Source organism: Hylobates moloch, unplaced genomic scaffold (genome assembly GCF_009828535.3).
Source record: "Hylobates moloch isolate HMO894 unplaced genomic scaffold, HMol_V3 SCAFFOLD_14, whole genome shotgun sequence".
NCBI lineage: Eukaryota > Metazoa > Chordata > Mammalia > Primates > Hylobatidae > Hylobates > Hylobates moloch.
In genome coordinates this window covers 52,372,313-52,386,987 of record NW_026652289.1, presented here as the reverse complement: position 1 = coordinate 52,386,987, position 14,675 = coordinate 52,372,313, and the positions used below count along the sequence as shown (strand labels likewise).

The window sequence follows — 14,675 nt, the reverse complement described above, 5'->3', positions numbered from 1 at the left end:
CTCAGCATGGCACTTGAGCTTCCCACGCTCACCCAAATAACTCTTTCTGTCTTTTGCACCTGCTGCTTCCTCCCTGACCGTCCAGCCACGTGGGTCTGCCTGGGGTGGCTATGGGTTCTCCCAGTCTCCACGACTCTGCTTGTGCCACTGCCCATAGTCACCTCTGGCTCCAGCCTCTCCTAGCTGCCCACATTTTCCCCCAAAAGCACTTGATTCACACACTGCCTCCTTCTGTCTGCCAGACCGTTCCCTCTTCCTAGGAGCCCTTCCTGCTCCTTTTGTGTCTGGAAGAATCCAGCTCATCTTCCATGGCTTGGAAGAGACACCACAGGCTCCTCACCCTGCTCCGTGCACCACCCCCTCTTTGTGTCCTGTGGTAGCTCCAGGTTATGGCTCTACTGCAGCCTCTTCACAGTGCCGACCCGCACCTTCCTGCCTCATCTTTCCCGTCTCTACTACTGCCTGTCTCAGTGAAGGGCACTCGTCCATCCAGGGCCTCAGCTGCAAACCTGTCCCATTTGGCAAGAGGCTGGCCTCTCTGCAAAAAAGGCGTCCAGTCCTGCTTCAGGGAATCCATTCCCTTTGGAGCTCAGTCTGTCCCTCCTTCCTTCCCTTTCTTTCTCATTTTGCCCAGGACCTGGATCTCGGCAAGAGGAGAAGTACTTCTAGAAGAAAGCAGAACACTAGAAGGTAAGCCCCATGGCTGGGAATATGCCAGTGCCTTTGGCCAAACTGCTCAGAACCACTTCCAGGCCACGCTAGCCAGCCCGGGTTCCCCCTTCTGGAAAGATGAGGAAGATACAGCTTTCCCCCAAAGCCACTGGGCACAGCTCCTTCCCATGGCCTCATCCCCTCCTAAGATCTGGGCTTGGGAGGGTATCCTTGGGCTACCCTCAGAATGTGATTTGGAAAGAAATGACAGCCTCCATATATATATACATGTATATATATATATATATATATAGAGAGAGAGAGAGAGAGACGGAGTCTCCCTCTGTCACCCAGGCTGTAGTGAAATGATGCTATCTTGGCTCACTGTAACCTCCGCCTCCTGGGTTTAAGCGATTCTCCTGCCTGAGCCTCCTGAGTAGCTAGGATTACAGGTGTGCACCACCACACTTGGCTAATTGTTTATATTTTAGTAGAGATGGGGTTTCACCATGTTGCCCAGGCTGGTCTCAAATTCCTGAGCTCAGGCAATCTACCCACCTTGCCCTCCCAAAGTGCTGGGATTGCAGGAGGGAGCCACTGCATCCAGCTCCATATATATATTTTTAAAGGGTTAATTTTTCTCCTCCTTGTGTAATGACCCCATGTGGTCTTTTTATCTCCTCCCCACTGGCTACTCCCCATTGATCCCCTCAGGACAAGAGTACTATAGATTATGGGTTGGTTGGTTTTAATACAGAATCATCTTGGCATACGTCCATGATAACCCAAGTAACAAACAAAACTATTCCCATCTGGACACACTCAAGTACTACAGTTCATAACCAGTCTCATGCACAGCTGTGGGGTGTGGGTCTGAGTCTCACGGATGGCTGTGGGGTGTGGGATTGAGTCTCAGTTGCAGTCCCATCTCTTTACTAGTTGTGTTAACTTGTGAAGGTTATTGGTTTATTTATTTCTCAGCAGCTGAAAGATGATATTAGGACCTGCCTCAGAGGCAGGACCAACTTCACAGAAACCCCGTGCATGGAGGGGTAAGACACACTTGGTTTGATGCTCTGCCATTGCTGTCTTGAATTTTTATTTTTATTTTTATTTTTTTTTTGAGACAGAGTCTCTCTCTGTTACCGAGGCTGGAGTTCAGTGGCGCGACCTTGGGTCACTGCAACCTCTGCCTCCTGGGTTCAAGTGATTCATGCCTTAGCTTCCCGAGTAGCTGGGACTACAGGCATGCACCACCACACCTGGCTAAATTTTGTATTTTTAGTAGAGTCAGGGTTTCTCCATGTTGGCCAGGCTGGTCTCAAACCCCTGACCTCAATTGATCCACCTGCCTTGGCCTCCCAAAGTGCTGGGATAATGGGTGTGAGCCACCGCCCCTGGCCATTCTTTTTTTTTTTGAAAATTTTGATGATTATATTTCAAGATTTTTTTCTGTGCATGTACATGCACATACACATACATACATACTCAAACTTTTTAAATTATACTGTAAGTTTTAGGGTACATGTGCACAAGGTGCAGGTTAGTTACATAGGTATACATGTGCCACGTTGGTGTGCTGCACCCATTAACTCATCATTTAACATTAGGTATATCTCCTAATGCTATCCCTCCCCCGTCCCTTTTTTTTCTTTTTTGAGACGGAGTCTCGCTGTGTTGCCCAGGCTCAGGTGTAGTTGTGCGATCTCGGCTCACTGCAAGCTCTGCCTCCTGGAATCACGCCATTCTCCTGCCTCAGCCTCCCGAGTAACTGGGACTTCAGGTGCCCACCACCACGCCCGGCTAATTTTTTTGTATTTTTAGTAGAGACAGGGTTTCACCATGTTAGCCAGTATGGTCTCAATCTCCTGACCTCGTGATCCGCCCACCTTGGCCTCCCAAAGTGCTGGGATTACAGGTGTGAGCCACTGAGCCCGGCCTGAAATTCTTAATAATTTTTTTAACAAAGGGTCGTGCATTTTTATCTTGCAATGGGATCTGCAAATTATGTGGCCATTCCTGCTCAGGAGATTGGTGGGCACTTTAATGAGACCTCATGCGGCTGCTTAGCCCAGAGCCCCAGCTACAGCACGTGCTCAGTAACTTAGGGAAGAGAGAAGGGGGCTCAGGAAGGAGGGAGAGGGGCCCAGCAGTGCCTGTGGGTACCTGTTTGCTCTAAGGGAATCTGGGGTTGGGGAGGCAGGCAAGGCTGGGGAGAGAGCATGGGTCTCGGATGTCAGGAAGCCTGAAGCCTGACCTTGACTTGCCAGGTTTCTTCCTGCCCCCAGGCCTTAGTTTCTTCTTTGAAACATGGTGCGCCGTCCCTATCCCAAAAGCAAGTTCTCAGATGCCTGTGGTGGGTGAAGATGTGGATGCTGAGGCTGTCTCTGGCCTGCTGTATTCAACATCTCCAACTACCTTTGGACAAGAGTAAAAGCCTTTGGGAGTGGGGCAGGAGAATGGAGGGGGATGGAGGCTGGAGCAAGAGGAGAAGCCTTGTCTAGTGACTTAAGCTGGGCAGCAAGGTCTCAGCCCTGGACAGCAGAAGTTCACCCAGAGGGACTCCAGCAGGAAGAGGTCTGGCCTGGGTCAGGGGACCTGGCTTCCGGCTCCATCTCCGTCACATGCTGGGTAACAGGTCACCAGGCCTCAGTTTCCTTTCTGATATTCACAGTAGGACTGATGCTCCCACACTAGCGACAGCTTCCTCTGTGTTGGCGGGACATTGTGCATGGGGCTGTGCCTTTGTGAGTGATGTGGTAGAGGAGGTTTGGGGGAGAAAATAGTCAGGGAGACTTCTCTGTGCTTCTGAACTCTCCTCAGTACAGGCTAGTTTTATGGGATAAAGCATAGCTATGGAGCTCAAGTTGCTGTTCCTGATAAGGAGAAAGTGCTCTAAGACCCAGAATAGGAGGCACCCAGATCTCCTGCGTGCCAACCTGGGATGTGGAGAGGGTGTGGCCCCTCCATACCTGAGAAGGGAGCAGCCAGGAGGCAGAGGACCAGGGTAGGGCCACGTCAATGGTGCCCGTGACCGTGCCCAGCAGGTGCAGGTATTTTCTTCTCCCATCTCAGTGCTGGTCTCTCAGGGGTGGCTGTGACCAGAAGTCACACATGGAGTGATTTTGAAATGGATCCCTGGTTTTATAGCTCCAGAGATGTGAAATGGGTGAATGGTGGAGCTACACTCATGTGGCTCTTCAATGGCACAGTGAAAAAAGCAAGCGAGATGGAGCCAGATAGACCTGGGTTCTATGCCAGCAATTATTTAACCTGTGACCTGAGGCAGTAACTTCCCCTCTCTGAGCCTCAGTTTCCTCCAGGATTGGAGGGGCCCAATACTACCCACCACATGGCATTACTTTTAAGACCTAATAGGCTAACAACAAGGACTTTGCACATGGCGGCCCCGAACAAATATTTGTTTTGACCTGGCTTCCTAGCATCCCAGGAGGGGTGACCCTCTCCAAATCCCATCTCCCTAGTGAAGTCTCAAAGGACAGGTTTTCTTGGACGGGAAGGAAGAGTTTCTCTGGGCAGGAAAGGGTTAAAAGCTGGGCCTACGATTCCAGCCTGGAGCTGCCCCCTCCCGGCCAGCTGTCTGAACCCCTGAATTATAGATTTGCTTGCTCCCGCCCTGGTGAGCAAGACCTAGTAGGTGCTGGGAGCCAGGCCTAGTCCAGGGTCACCTGAGGGTAGGGCCATTGGGCCAGACTCACCTCCTCACTCCACATGCAGACACACACACCAAGAGTCCCCTCCCAGTTCTGACTGTGCACCCACATTCACAGATATAACCTGTACACAAAGTCTATGCACAGACCACACATCTCCAAACCCCATCTACATAGCAGACACACACAGAGCAAGCACACATCGAAATACACAAAGAAATCATCAGATGACACACACTGAGACATACTTAGACCTCCCCTCCCCATCCAGACACAAGCAGGCAGGGTGGGCAGAGGCTCCCAACATAAAGATACAGCCATAGTCATAATTGTCATAATTAACACATATGGAGCGCTTACTCTGTGCTAGGTAGTGCTCTAAGCCCTTTCCAGAGAACAGTTTGTTTAATTATTATGTAATAGAGATAGCTACAATTATTATACCCCCATTTTACAGATGAGGAAACTGAGGGAAGGAGAATTAAAATAAGATGCCTGAGGTCACACAGGTGGCCTGGCACAGCCTGAGGCACAGACACCCACTCCCTTGTTCTTGTCCCCCACTTACATAAACACATGCGTTCAAATGCAGCATCCCCCAACCCCTGACCCGCCCGCACACACTCAGGGTGAGCGCTCTTTGGGGGACTGTTGACTAAAGACGCAAGAAATGGCCTATTGGCCAACGGGTGGTAAACTGTAACAAGAGCCTGTCCAGTTGCCGGGCGCGGTGGCTCACGCCTGTAATCCCAGCACTTTGGGAAGCCGAGGCGGGCGGATCACGAGGTCAGGAGTTCCAGACCAGCCTGACCAACATGGTGAAACCCGGTTTCTACTAAAAATACAACAATTAGCCGGGTGTGGTGGCGCTCGCCAGCAATCTCAGCTACTCAGGAGGCTGAGGCAGGAGAATCGCTTGAACCCGAGAGGCGGAGGTTGCGGTGAGCCGAGATCGCACCATTACACTCCAGCCTGGGCGACAGAGCAAGAGTCTGTCTCAAAAAAAAAAAAAAAAAAAAGCCGGACCGGTGAGAAGACTAGACCTTCTAAAGGTGGAGGCGGGGGTCAAAAGCCGGACGCTACTGGACGAGGCTGAAAGTGCTCGCCCCAGCGCGGCGCCGGTGAGGAACGTTCACCGTGGACCATGGTCGAATAATGTTAGCGTGCACTCGGGGCCTCGCCCTAGCCCTCTGCAAAGCCTCGGCCTGCGCCCTTGGCTGCACCCGTTTCGAGGCCAACCAACCTCATGCTCTTAGTAGAACGGCAGTAGCGACCGCGCCCTCAGGCCCACAAGCCCGAAGGTCTGGGCAGGGTCTGGAATGGCGGTGGAGACACTTTATCCGCAGGCGTTTCACCTCGCGCCCCACCCAGGCGCACACCAAGTTCTTAGTACTCCTTTTAATGGGAAAACAAGGACACCATGATTGGATAAATGTTATTTATAATTCATGGGCCGGTCTTTGAACCCTTTCAAACAAAACCCACGGCTATTTCTTTGAAAGAATGCCTGGACTCTGCTCAGAACTCTCAGATTTTCTCAGGACCAACGAGCCGCCGCCTCGCAGATACCACTGTAAATCACCCAGCGCCTTACGTTGGTTTCTGATTATTTGCATTGCAGTGGGTTTGTGAATGAAGCACAAGAGTTTAGAAAAATCTTTTATTTTGGAAGTTGGACACGCAATCGACCCCAGCAGTGTCCCTGTAAGGAGCTATGCCATTTGGATGGGGGAAAAATGAGGGGGCGGGGGAGTCCATGTTACATTTAAAACAACAACAGCAACAAATTAAAAGCAAAACAAAACAACAACAAAAAGGAAGTGGAGCAGGAGGAGGTGGTGGTGGTGGAGGAGAGGGAGGAGGGGCAGCAGCAGCGGCAGCAGCAGCAAGGATGGAGTCAAGACCCTTCCCAGTCCCGGTTGAGCGCTTTTGGATCTGGGTTCTGGCTCAACCCACTTAATGCCCCAATCTGAAGTTTTCTACAGTGCGTGTGGATAGGAAAGTCTAAATAGAGTTTATCAGAACCCAGGTGGTCATTCTCTACCCTCTCTCTCTAGCTTGGACCCGAAGAACAAAGGCACATGAGAGGAGAAAGGTGACCGGCTGGACGAAGACAGTCACATCCAAACGGATCCCCCTTGTCCTCGGCTCTCTCGTCCCGAGAGTGGGTTTAATTTTTTTTTTTTTAATTTATCTAAGAAGGGAGCTCTTAAAGAAGAGCCACCTCCACCCTCAGGTATCCATCACCCAGCTCCAGCGCGCCTGGGAAAACCGCCCCGAAAGTCCAAGAGGAAGCTCAGAGTTGTAACGGCCGCGGAGCCAGCTCGGCGGTGACGCAAGGTCCAGTCCAGATTGCCAGGCCTGGGGCATGAGAGAGGATCCTTGTAGGTTTCGGAGGTGGGGGGGGGGGGGGCTGCCCTCCATTGTTCACTCCGGGCCAATCAGGGTTGGCCCACTTCCTCCCAGCCAATCTCCCTTCACCCCCAGCCTCCAACCCAACCCACCCCGCCCATCAGCCCCTGGATCCCCATCACCTCCCCCGAATCCCCCGGCAGTTCTGGGGAAGCTTCGTGACGCTACAGGTCCCGCCCCCAGCTCCGGCCCGGGGCTAGTGCGTGTTGACGTCATGCTGCGTGCGGGCCGGTGCGGAATCTCTCCTTCAACTCCGCGGGGCAGTAGGAGTTAGTTAGCAAAGAGCCGAGGCCGGGCGCGCGACCCTCGTCCTTCTGCCCCTGGCCGCACACTTTGCGCACATCCCTTTTTCTGCATGGTGGATATTATTTTTCATTATCCTTTTCTGGGTGCTATGGGTGATCATTCCAAGAGTAAGTATTTCTGTGTGTGTGTGTGGGGTGGGGTGTGTGTGTATGCTTAATATGCAAAATTTCTAATGCAAAAAAATGTTTAGTGGATTCTACAAGTGGCTTCTATTTGTCAGGATAGTTTAGCAGAGGAAAAACGAATGCATGTCTCCTGCAGGACTGCTTATCTTTGGGAATCCTGTTGTTTTATTTTATAAGTAAACACTATTTCTCAAGCTGGCTAGGATGACTTCGGGCTGCGGAATCTGCTTCTGTTTTGCGCAAAGGCAATTAGGTTTGATTTAGGGATGTCGGCTTTTTTTTTTTTTTTTTGGTTGTTGTTTGTTTGCCTTTAGGTTTTTCAAAGCTAGGAAGTGTTCTCTCGCTTGCTCTGGGATATTTAAACTAAGAAATGTCTGAGAGGATGAGCGGGGACTGCCGAAAGATGATGTGTCTGTGTTGGGATAGGAGGCAGCCGCTGTGAGTGGGAGTGTGTGAGCGGAAATGCCGGGACAGCACCGTTAGGTGTTGATATCCAGGCGTCCGCAGTGCCTGTGTATTTACTCTCTTCTTAGTTTCGTGTTAGTGTTTAGTTTCAAGACACGTCGACAAAACGACTGTGATTAATGAATGTAATAGCGAAATACTTGGGGGTGGGGGACAGAAGAAACCTTCAACAATCCACAAGATACTGGTTTTTCGTTTCCAATGCTTTGGACCTTTAGAGAGCTCATCACCTTTCCTTATGGTCGCAAGTCTTGAAAGAAAGAGTAAGAGAGCGAGCGGGTTGGGTTGGGGCTGGAGTGGCCGAGGCCGGCCTAGGTCCGGGCAGTCAGGCCTGACGCGGCCCCGCGCCCTTCCCCGGCAGAGAAGCCCGGGACAGCCATGTGCGTGGGCTGCGGGAGTCAGATCCACGACCAGTTTATCCTGCGGGTGTCGCCCGACCTCGAGTGGCACGCGGCCTGCCTCAAGTGCGCCGAGTGCAGCCAGTACCTGGACGAGACGTGCACGTGCTTCGTGAGAGACGGGAAGACCTACTGCAAGCGGGACTATGTCAGGTGAGGCCGGCAGGAACGGGGGCTGGGCCACCGCGCGCCGGGGCCGGGGCCGGGAATGGGGATGGCTGCCTGCCCGCGCGCCCCGGCCCTGCCCAGGGAGAAGGCCATCCTCATCCCGCACGGGTGCCGCAGCGCTCTCCCGGGTCCGGGAATGCCCGCAGGCGGGTCACCGCAGTCTCCTGGTGGCCACAAAGTGTCCTGGGCGCGCGCCGGAGCCGTAGCAGCCAGGGAGATGAGGGCGGCCGCAGGCCCAGCGCTGACACCGCCGCTCCTTGGGCCTGCAGGCTGTTCGGCATCAAGTGCGCCAAGTGCCAGGTGGGCTTCAGCAGCAGCGACCTGGTGATGAGGGCCCGGGACAGCGTGTACCACATCGAGTGCTTCCGCTGCTCCGTGTGCAGCCGCCAGCTGCTGCCTGGGGACGAGTTCTCGCTGCGGGAGCACGAGCTGCTCTGCCGCGCCGACCACGGCCTCCTGCTCGAGCGCGCCGCGGCCGGCAGCCCGCGCAGCCCCGGCCCGCTTCCCGGCGCCCGCGGCCTGCATCTGCCAGGTAAGCGCGCCGGGGCCTGCGCCAGGGTGAGCGGGGTGTGTGTGCGTGCGTGTGTGTCGGGGTGTGCCTGTGTCCCTAACGAGAAGTTGTCAGTTGTGTGTGGTCGTGTCTGCCGGGATAGTGTTTTTCTGTATCAGTGCGGAACTGTGTGCTGGGAACAAGGCTGTGTGTGTTCTCGTGTGCTCGGGAGAAACTGCGTGCGTATGGGTGTGTGAGCACGGAGAATTGTGCAGAATCGTGTTCTTCATGACCAGGAACATGCAGGGTACAGTGCTAGGAGCAGAAGAGTGGATGACAACAGGAAATCTTAAGTGGTGTCCGTCTTGGGGCTTGTATTAGGAATTTCTTGGAGGAATAGGTGTTATTGTCAGAGGGGGAGGTTTGCCCAGGGGTGTGTGTGTAAGTAACACGGCTCCAAACTGGGAGCTGGGCAGGAGCTTGGTCAGCCAGGAGCCAAGAACCCAACAAAGAGGGGTTTTTGCCATCTTGTTTTGAGGCCCAGTTTGATGAACAATTTAGCCAGCTTCTTCTGGGGGAGGCGGAGTATCAATGCATAGTGGACTGTCACTGGAATATTCTGGGTCCTAATCAGCAGCTGCCCAGAGATGGGGTCTGAGTGTATAATGGGCAGGTACAGCTGAACAGAAACAGCGGTGCCTCCGCCCCAGGCAAGGCAGTTTCCCCCAGGTAGCCACAGGCCTGCAGCACAGATCCGCAGACCAGGCTGGGCCTCTGGGTGCTGTGTGGCCTTGCCCCGCTCCTCCCCTCTCTGGATCTCCACTTCCTCCCTATAGAAAGAGGAAATTGGGCTGGATGGGCTATTTGTAAATATTTGTCCAGACCTAGAAATGCGTAGAGGGGAACATAAACCGAAATGGTGCAGTACAGATCTACGGTGTATAGGTCGGGATCAAATGGAGATGTGAAATGGGAGCAAGCGGGTATTCAGTGCACCCCCATCTGGGATCTCGGAGAGGCTCCCCTTTGTTTGTTTCGGGCTTCAGGCTGCAGGCTCTGGAATCAGTCACTGTTTCCCCGGGATGGAGAGAACCTGGGGCCAAGCGACGAGAGTGCCAGCGGCTGCTCAGCAGCTTGGTGGGTGGGAGGCCACTGGGCTGGGGAACCTGGAGCCTTGAGGAAGGAGACAGGGGCCGACGCCCAAGGGCGGGCAGGAAGGAACTGTTGCAAGCCCTGGAGGCCCGTCCGTAACCCTGGATGAGTCTTCTACACATGTGGCCTGGCCCTGTCCAAATGGGCTCTGAAGGAGGGGAAGGGCCCTCATAGGCCCCCGGCATATGCGCAACTCCCACCCAGTCCCCTGGGCAGCGCCTCGCCCCGGGTCCACGTCGGTCCCTTTCCCTCCCCAGAGTCCTGGGCGAGCCTCTTTCCTCTTCCTCTGAAACTCCGACTTCTTCCGGAGGGCTTCGCTCGTTCCGAGGGTCCTGCGACTGGAGGAGGCACATCCCTGAGCAGCCACTCCCTCCCCGCAGCGGCCTGTCGCCGAGCTCCCGCGCCCTGCTTGAGCTCGGGGGAGATCGCTGCGGGGCAGTCCGGCCCGGGAGCGAGAGAAAGAACGAAAATGCACAGCTCTCTCCGCGTAAGGCGAACAGATGGAGAGGAAGACGAACAATTAAACGAAACAAACAGAATAAAACAGAAACGAAATCGGGCCCCGGGGGGCTGGGCCGCCGGGAGGTTGGGCTCGGGGCGGGTGGGTGGCGGCCCCTCGCTAACCTCTGGCCCCACCCTGTCCTGGCAGACGCTGGGTCGGGCCGGCAGCCCGCGTTGCGCCCGCACGTGCACAAGCAGACGGAGAAGACGACCCGCGTGCGGACTGTGCTGAACGAGAAGCAGCTGCACACTCTGCGGACCTGCTACGCCGCCAACCCGCGGCCCGACGCTCTCATGAAGGAGCAGCTGGTGGAGATGACCGGCCTGAGCCCGCGGGTCATCCGCGTCTGGTTCCAGAACAAGCGCTGCAAGGACAAGAAGAAATCCATTCTCATGAAGCAGCTGCAGCAACAGCAGCACAGCGACAAGACGGTGAGCGGCCGCGGGGCCGGAGGCTCGAGTCGGGTGGGGGCTGCACCTCCGCCGCGGTATCTGCGTGCCCTTTTCTGGGCGAGCCCTGGGAGATCCAGGGAGAACTGGGCGCTCCGGATGGTGTATGTCTGTACCTTCAGAGCAAGGCTTCCCTTGGATTTGAGGCTTCCTGTTTTGTCTGGGATCGGGGTTTCTCCTTGTCCCAGTGGCAGCCCCGCGTTGCAGGTCCCGGGCGCTGCGCGGAGCCCGAGGCTGCATGGCAGTGTGCAGCGCCCGCCAGTCGGTCTGGTGGGTTGTGTACTCTGTCGGCAGCTGCAGAAGGGTGGGAGTGCAGGTCTTGCCTTTCCTCACCGATGGTTGGCTTCCAGCACCGAGGCTGACCTATCGTGGCAAGTTTGCGGCCCCCTCAGATCTCTAGTGGAGAAAGAGGGCTCTTCCGATGCGATCGAGTGTGCGCCTCCCCGCAAAGCAATGCAGACCCCAAATCACTCAAGGCCTGGAGCTCCAGTCTCAAAGGTGGCAAAAAAGGCCAGACCTAACTCGAGCACCTACTGCCTTCTGCTTGCCCCACAGAGCCTTCAGGGACTGACCGGGACGCCCCTGGTGGCGGGCAGCCCCATCCGCCATGAGAACGCCGTGCAGGGCAGCGCAGTGGAGGTGCAGACGTACCAGCCGCCCTGGAAGGCGCTCAGCGAGTTTGCCCTCCAGAGCGACCTGGACCAACCCGCCTTCCAACAGCTGGTGAGGCCCTGCCCTACCCGCCCCGACCTCGGGACTCTGCGGGTTGGGGATTTAGCCACTTAGCCTGGCAGAGAGGGGAGGGGGTGGCCTTGGGCTGAGGGGCTGGGGACAGCCCTAGGCGGTGGGAGAGGGGGAACAGTGGCGAGCTCTGAAACCTCACCTCGGCCCATTACGCGCCCTAAACCAGGTCTCCCTGGATTAAAGTGCTCACAAGAGAGGTCGCAGGATTAACCAACCCGCTCCCCCGCCCTAATCCCCCCCTGCGTGCGCCTGGGGACCTGGCCTCCTTCTCCGCAGGGCTTGTTCTCAGCCGGCGGCCGGTCCCCAAGGGACACTTTCCGACTCGGAGCACGCGGCCCTGGAGCACCAGCTCGCGTGCCTCTTCACCTGCCTCTTCCCGGTGTTTCCGCCGCCCCAGGTCTCCTTCTCCGAGTCCGGTTCCCTAGGCAACTCCTCCGGCAGCGACGTGACCTCCCTGTCCTCGCAGCTCCCGGACACCCCCAACAGTATGGTGCCGAGTCCCGTGGAGACGTGAGGGGGACCCCTCCCTGCCAGCCCGCGGACCTCGCATGCTCCCTGCATGAGACTCACCCATGCTCAGGCCATTCCAGTTCCGAAAGCTCTCTCGCCTTCGTAATTATTCTATTGTTATTTATGAGAGAGGACCGAGAGACACGGTCTGGACAGCCCAAGGCGCCAGGATGCAACCTGCTTTCACCAGACTGCAGATCCCTGCTCCGAGGACTCTTATTTTTTCAAAACCAGAATTTGGGACTTACCAGGGTTAGCTCTGCCCTCTCCTCTCCTCTCCGCGTGGCCGCCGCTCTGTCTCTCCACGCCCCACCTGTGTCCCCACCTCGGCCGGCCCGGAGCTCGCCCACGCGGACCCCCGCCCTGCCCCCGGTCCGCGCTCCCTGGCGGCTTCGCCCGGGCTCCTAGCGGGGAAAAGGAAGGGGATAACTCAGAGGAACAGACACTCAAACTCCCAAAACGCATGATTGCTGGGAAACAGTAGAAACCAGACTTGCCTTGAAAGTGTTTAAGTTATTCGACGGAGGACAGAGTGTGTGAGCCTTTGCCGAACAAACAAACGTAAGTTATTGTTATTTATTGTGAGAACAGCCAGTTCATAGTGGGACTCGTATTTTGATCTTAATAAAAAATAATAATCCGGGGCGACGCCGCTCCTGTGTGCTGTTGGCGCGGCTGGAGGGCCGGCGGCGGCCGGTTCCAGGGTCAGGCTGGCGTCGGATGCCTGGGCTCCGCGTGCTGCGGGCGGGGCGGGCCCGGTGGGGATTGGGCGCGGCCGAGGGGTGGGGCTGGGCGCATGCGCGCCGAGGCCCTCCCAGAAGCAGGAGCGCCCCACTGGCGACCCCTGGGCACCTGGCGGCCGAGGCCCGCGGGCGGGAGGCGTGGCCAGTTTGGGCGGGAAACCTGCGGCGCTTGTGGCGGCTGAGCGGCGGACTCCGGCCTAGGGTTATGCCGGCGAGGGCGCGCCCCGCTCCCGGAACCAGCCTTGGACTGGCGCCTGCCCAGCCCCGAGCCCCACTCTAGCTCGGCGCCGCCGGCCCTCCCGGCGCTTCCTTCCCCAGCGGTCCGCGGCCCTGGGTGAGGCTCGAAACCCCACGCGCTGCCCCTAGCCCTGCAGCACAGCAGCGAGGCCAACCCCGTCCAGAGCGGGCGGCCGTGGCGGGCCGTGCTTCCGCTGTACCCGGAGTGGATGCGCGACGTGATCAATCCGCGGCATTTATTAATTCCACAGTCTAGACAGAGGCGGGGGCCGGGCGGCGGCTGCTTATCTGCGTTTGGCATCACCTGCAAGCGATACACCGAGGGGCCGCAACGAGCCCCCGCTAGGAGCGCGGCTGCCGGGAAAATAAGTCCACCCAGAACCAGTCTGGCGTGTCCTTGGTTTATTTTCTTTCCAGACCGAAGTGGAGGGGGTCGGAGGTGGCCCGGGTGGGAGGGAGCTGGGAATGGCCCCTGGATATGCCGTGCCCAGGTCACTTGGTGTGACATTTCAAACCCCTGCGACTTGTTTTCTTGAAAACTGGCTTTAGTGATCGCAGGAAATAACCGAGAGATACTGAATCTCCAGTAGGCCCCCGGGCAACCGCGCACACACAAAAACAAAAAAGCCCCGAAAGAAAGAAAGAAAACCCACGGAGGCTCAGGTTTTACTCTTTAAAATATTTAACCCTTTGGCAGCCTGGGACAGTTCTTTTCCAAGACCAGCCTTCACTTAGTGGACTGAGGGGGCTTCCCGACTACCAGTTAGTTCACCGCTGTTGTAAGAACCTCTGGCGTTGAGTTGCCGTTTTAAGCGACCCACAAGCATATCCTTCTTTGTCCAAGGTTTGTTTTGAAAGTGGGCAACGCCCTAACTGGGTAGGGGATAGTTGCCATCTTAGCTTTGGTAGAGGCTGGCAAGGAAAACGTGTCTGGGGGGCCCTGTAGTCTTTAGATCTCCAGAGAAGTAGGTGCCTTCTGTTAGCCATGGCTGCTTGGATGGCCAAAGGCCACTGTGGGTTTTCAGCAGCGCTTTTGGCGGAATTCCTTCACACTCCTCCCACCCCACTTGCAGATGATGGAAGGCTTGCTGGCAATTACTGAAAGAAAATGGGAGGTGGGAAAATGGAGCTGCATTTACATTTTACTTCCTGAATGTCAAGGTGCTGCTAGCACAAATATTAAAGGGAACATTCCCCTTCTTTGGAATATAGGAAATGGTGCTGCGAACTTAGAGATAAGGGAAGAGATATGCAGAGTTAATGAGGACCAGCTTTACCTCTCAAGTGCCCAGAAATGGCTTTAATAATCAGGTCTGGGTTCTTTGAGGCTTCCTTCCTTTAACTTAGACCATTCCTTCCCAAACAGAAATACAGATTTCTCCTTTTACCTTCTGGCTGGCCATTAGGTAGGGGGCTAAAACTTCGAATAAATCTGTCAGAAACTTTTGATTTATCCAGAATATTTGGGTTTTCTCATTTTTTTTTAAAAGGAAATAACAGATTATTGAATAAAGAATTTCATTAATGGTTAATTAGTTCTGAATTTTTGCTTTTGACAGATTGCAGCGTTTTAACGCTATGAAAGGAAACGTCTGTATTAGTTATCTCTTAACATCTAATTAGTTATCTTTCCTCATCATCCATGAATC

The 14,675-nt window shown here is 55.4% G+C and overlaps 1 protein-coding gene across 1 annotated transcript; it reads left to right on the top strand.

Moving 5' to 3' along the window:
- Positions 1–6,981: 6,981 nt before the first annotated feature.
- ISL2 (ISL LIM homeobox 2) lies at positions 6,982–12,690 on the top strand. Its single transcript, XM_032175157.2, has 6 exons — positions 6,982–7,150; positions 7,995–8,184; positions 8,469–8,731; positions 10,491–10,774; positions 11,348–11,515; positions 11,934–12,690. Exons 1-6 carry the CDS (start codon positions 7,093–7,095, stop codon positions 12,048–12,050), a joined length of 1,080 nt encoding a protein of 359 aa, XP_032031048.1. The 5' UTR covers positions 6,982–7,092; the 3' UTR covers positions 12,051–12,690.
- Positions 12,691–14,675: the final 1,985 nt, after the last annotated feature.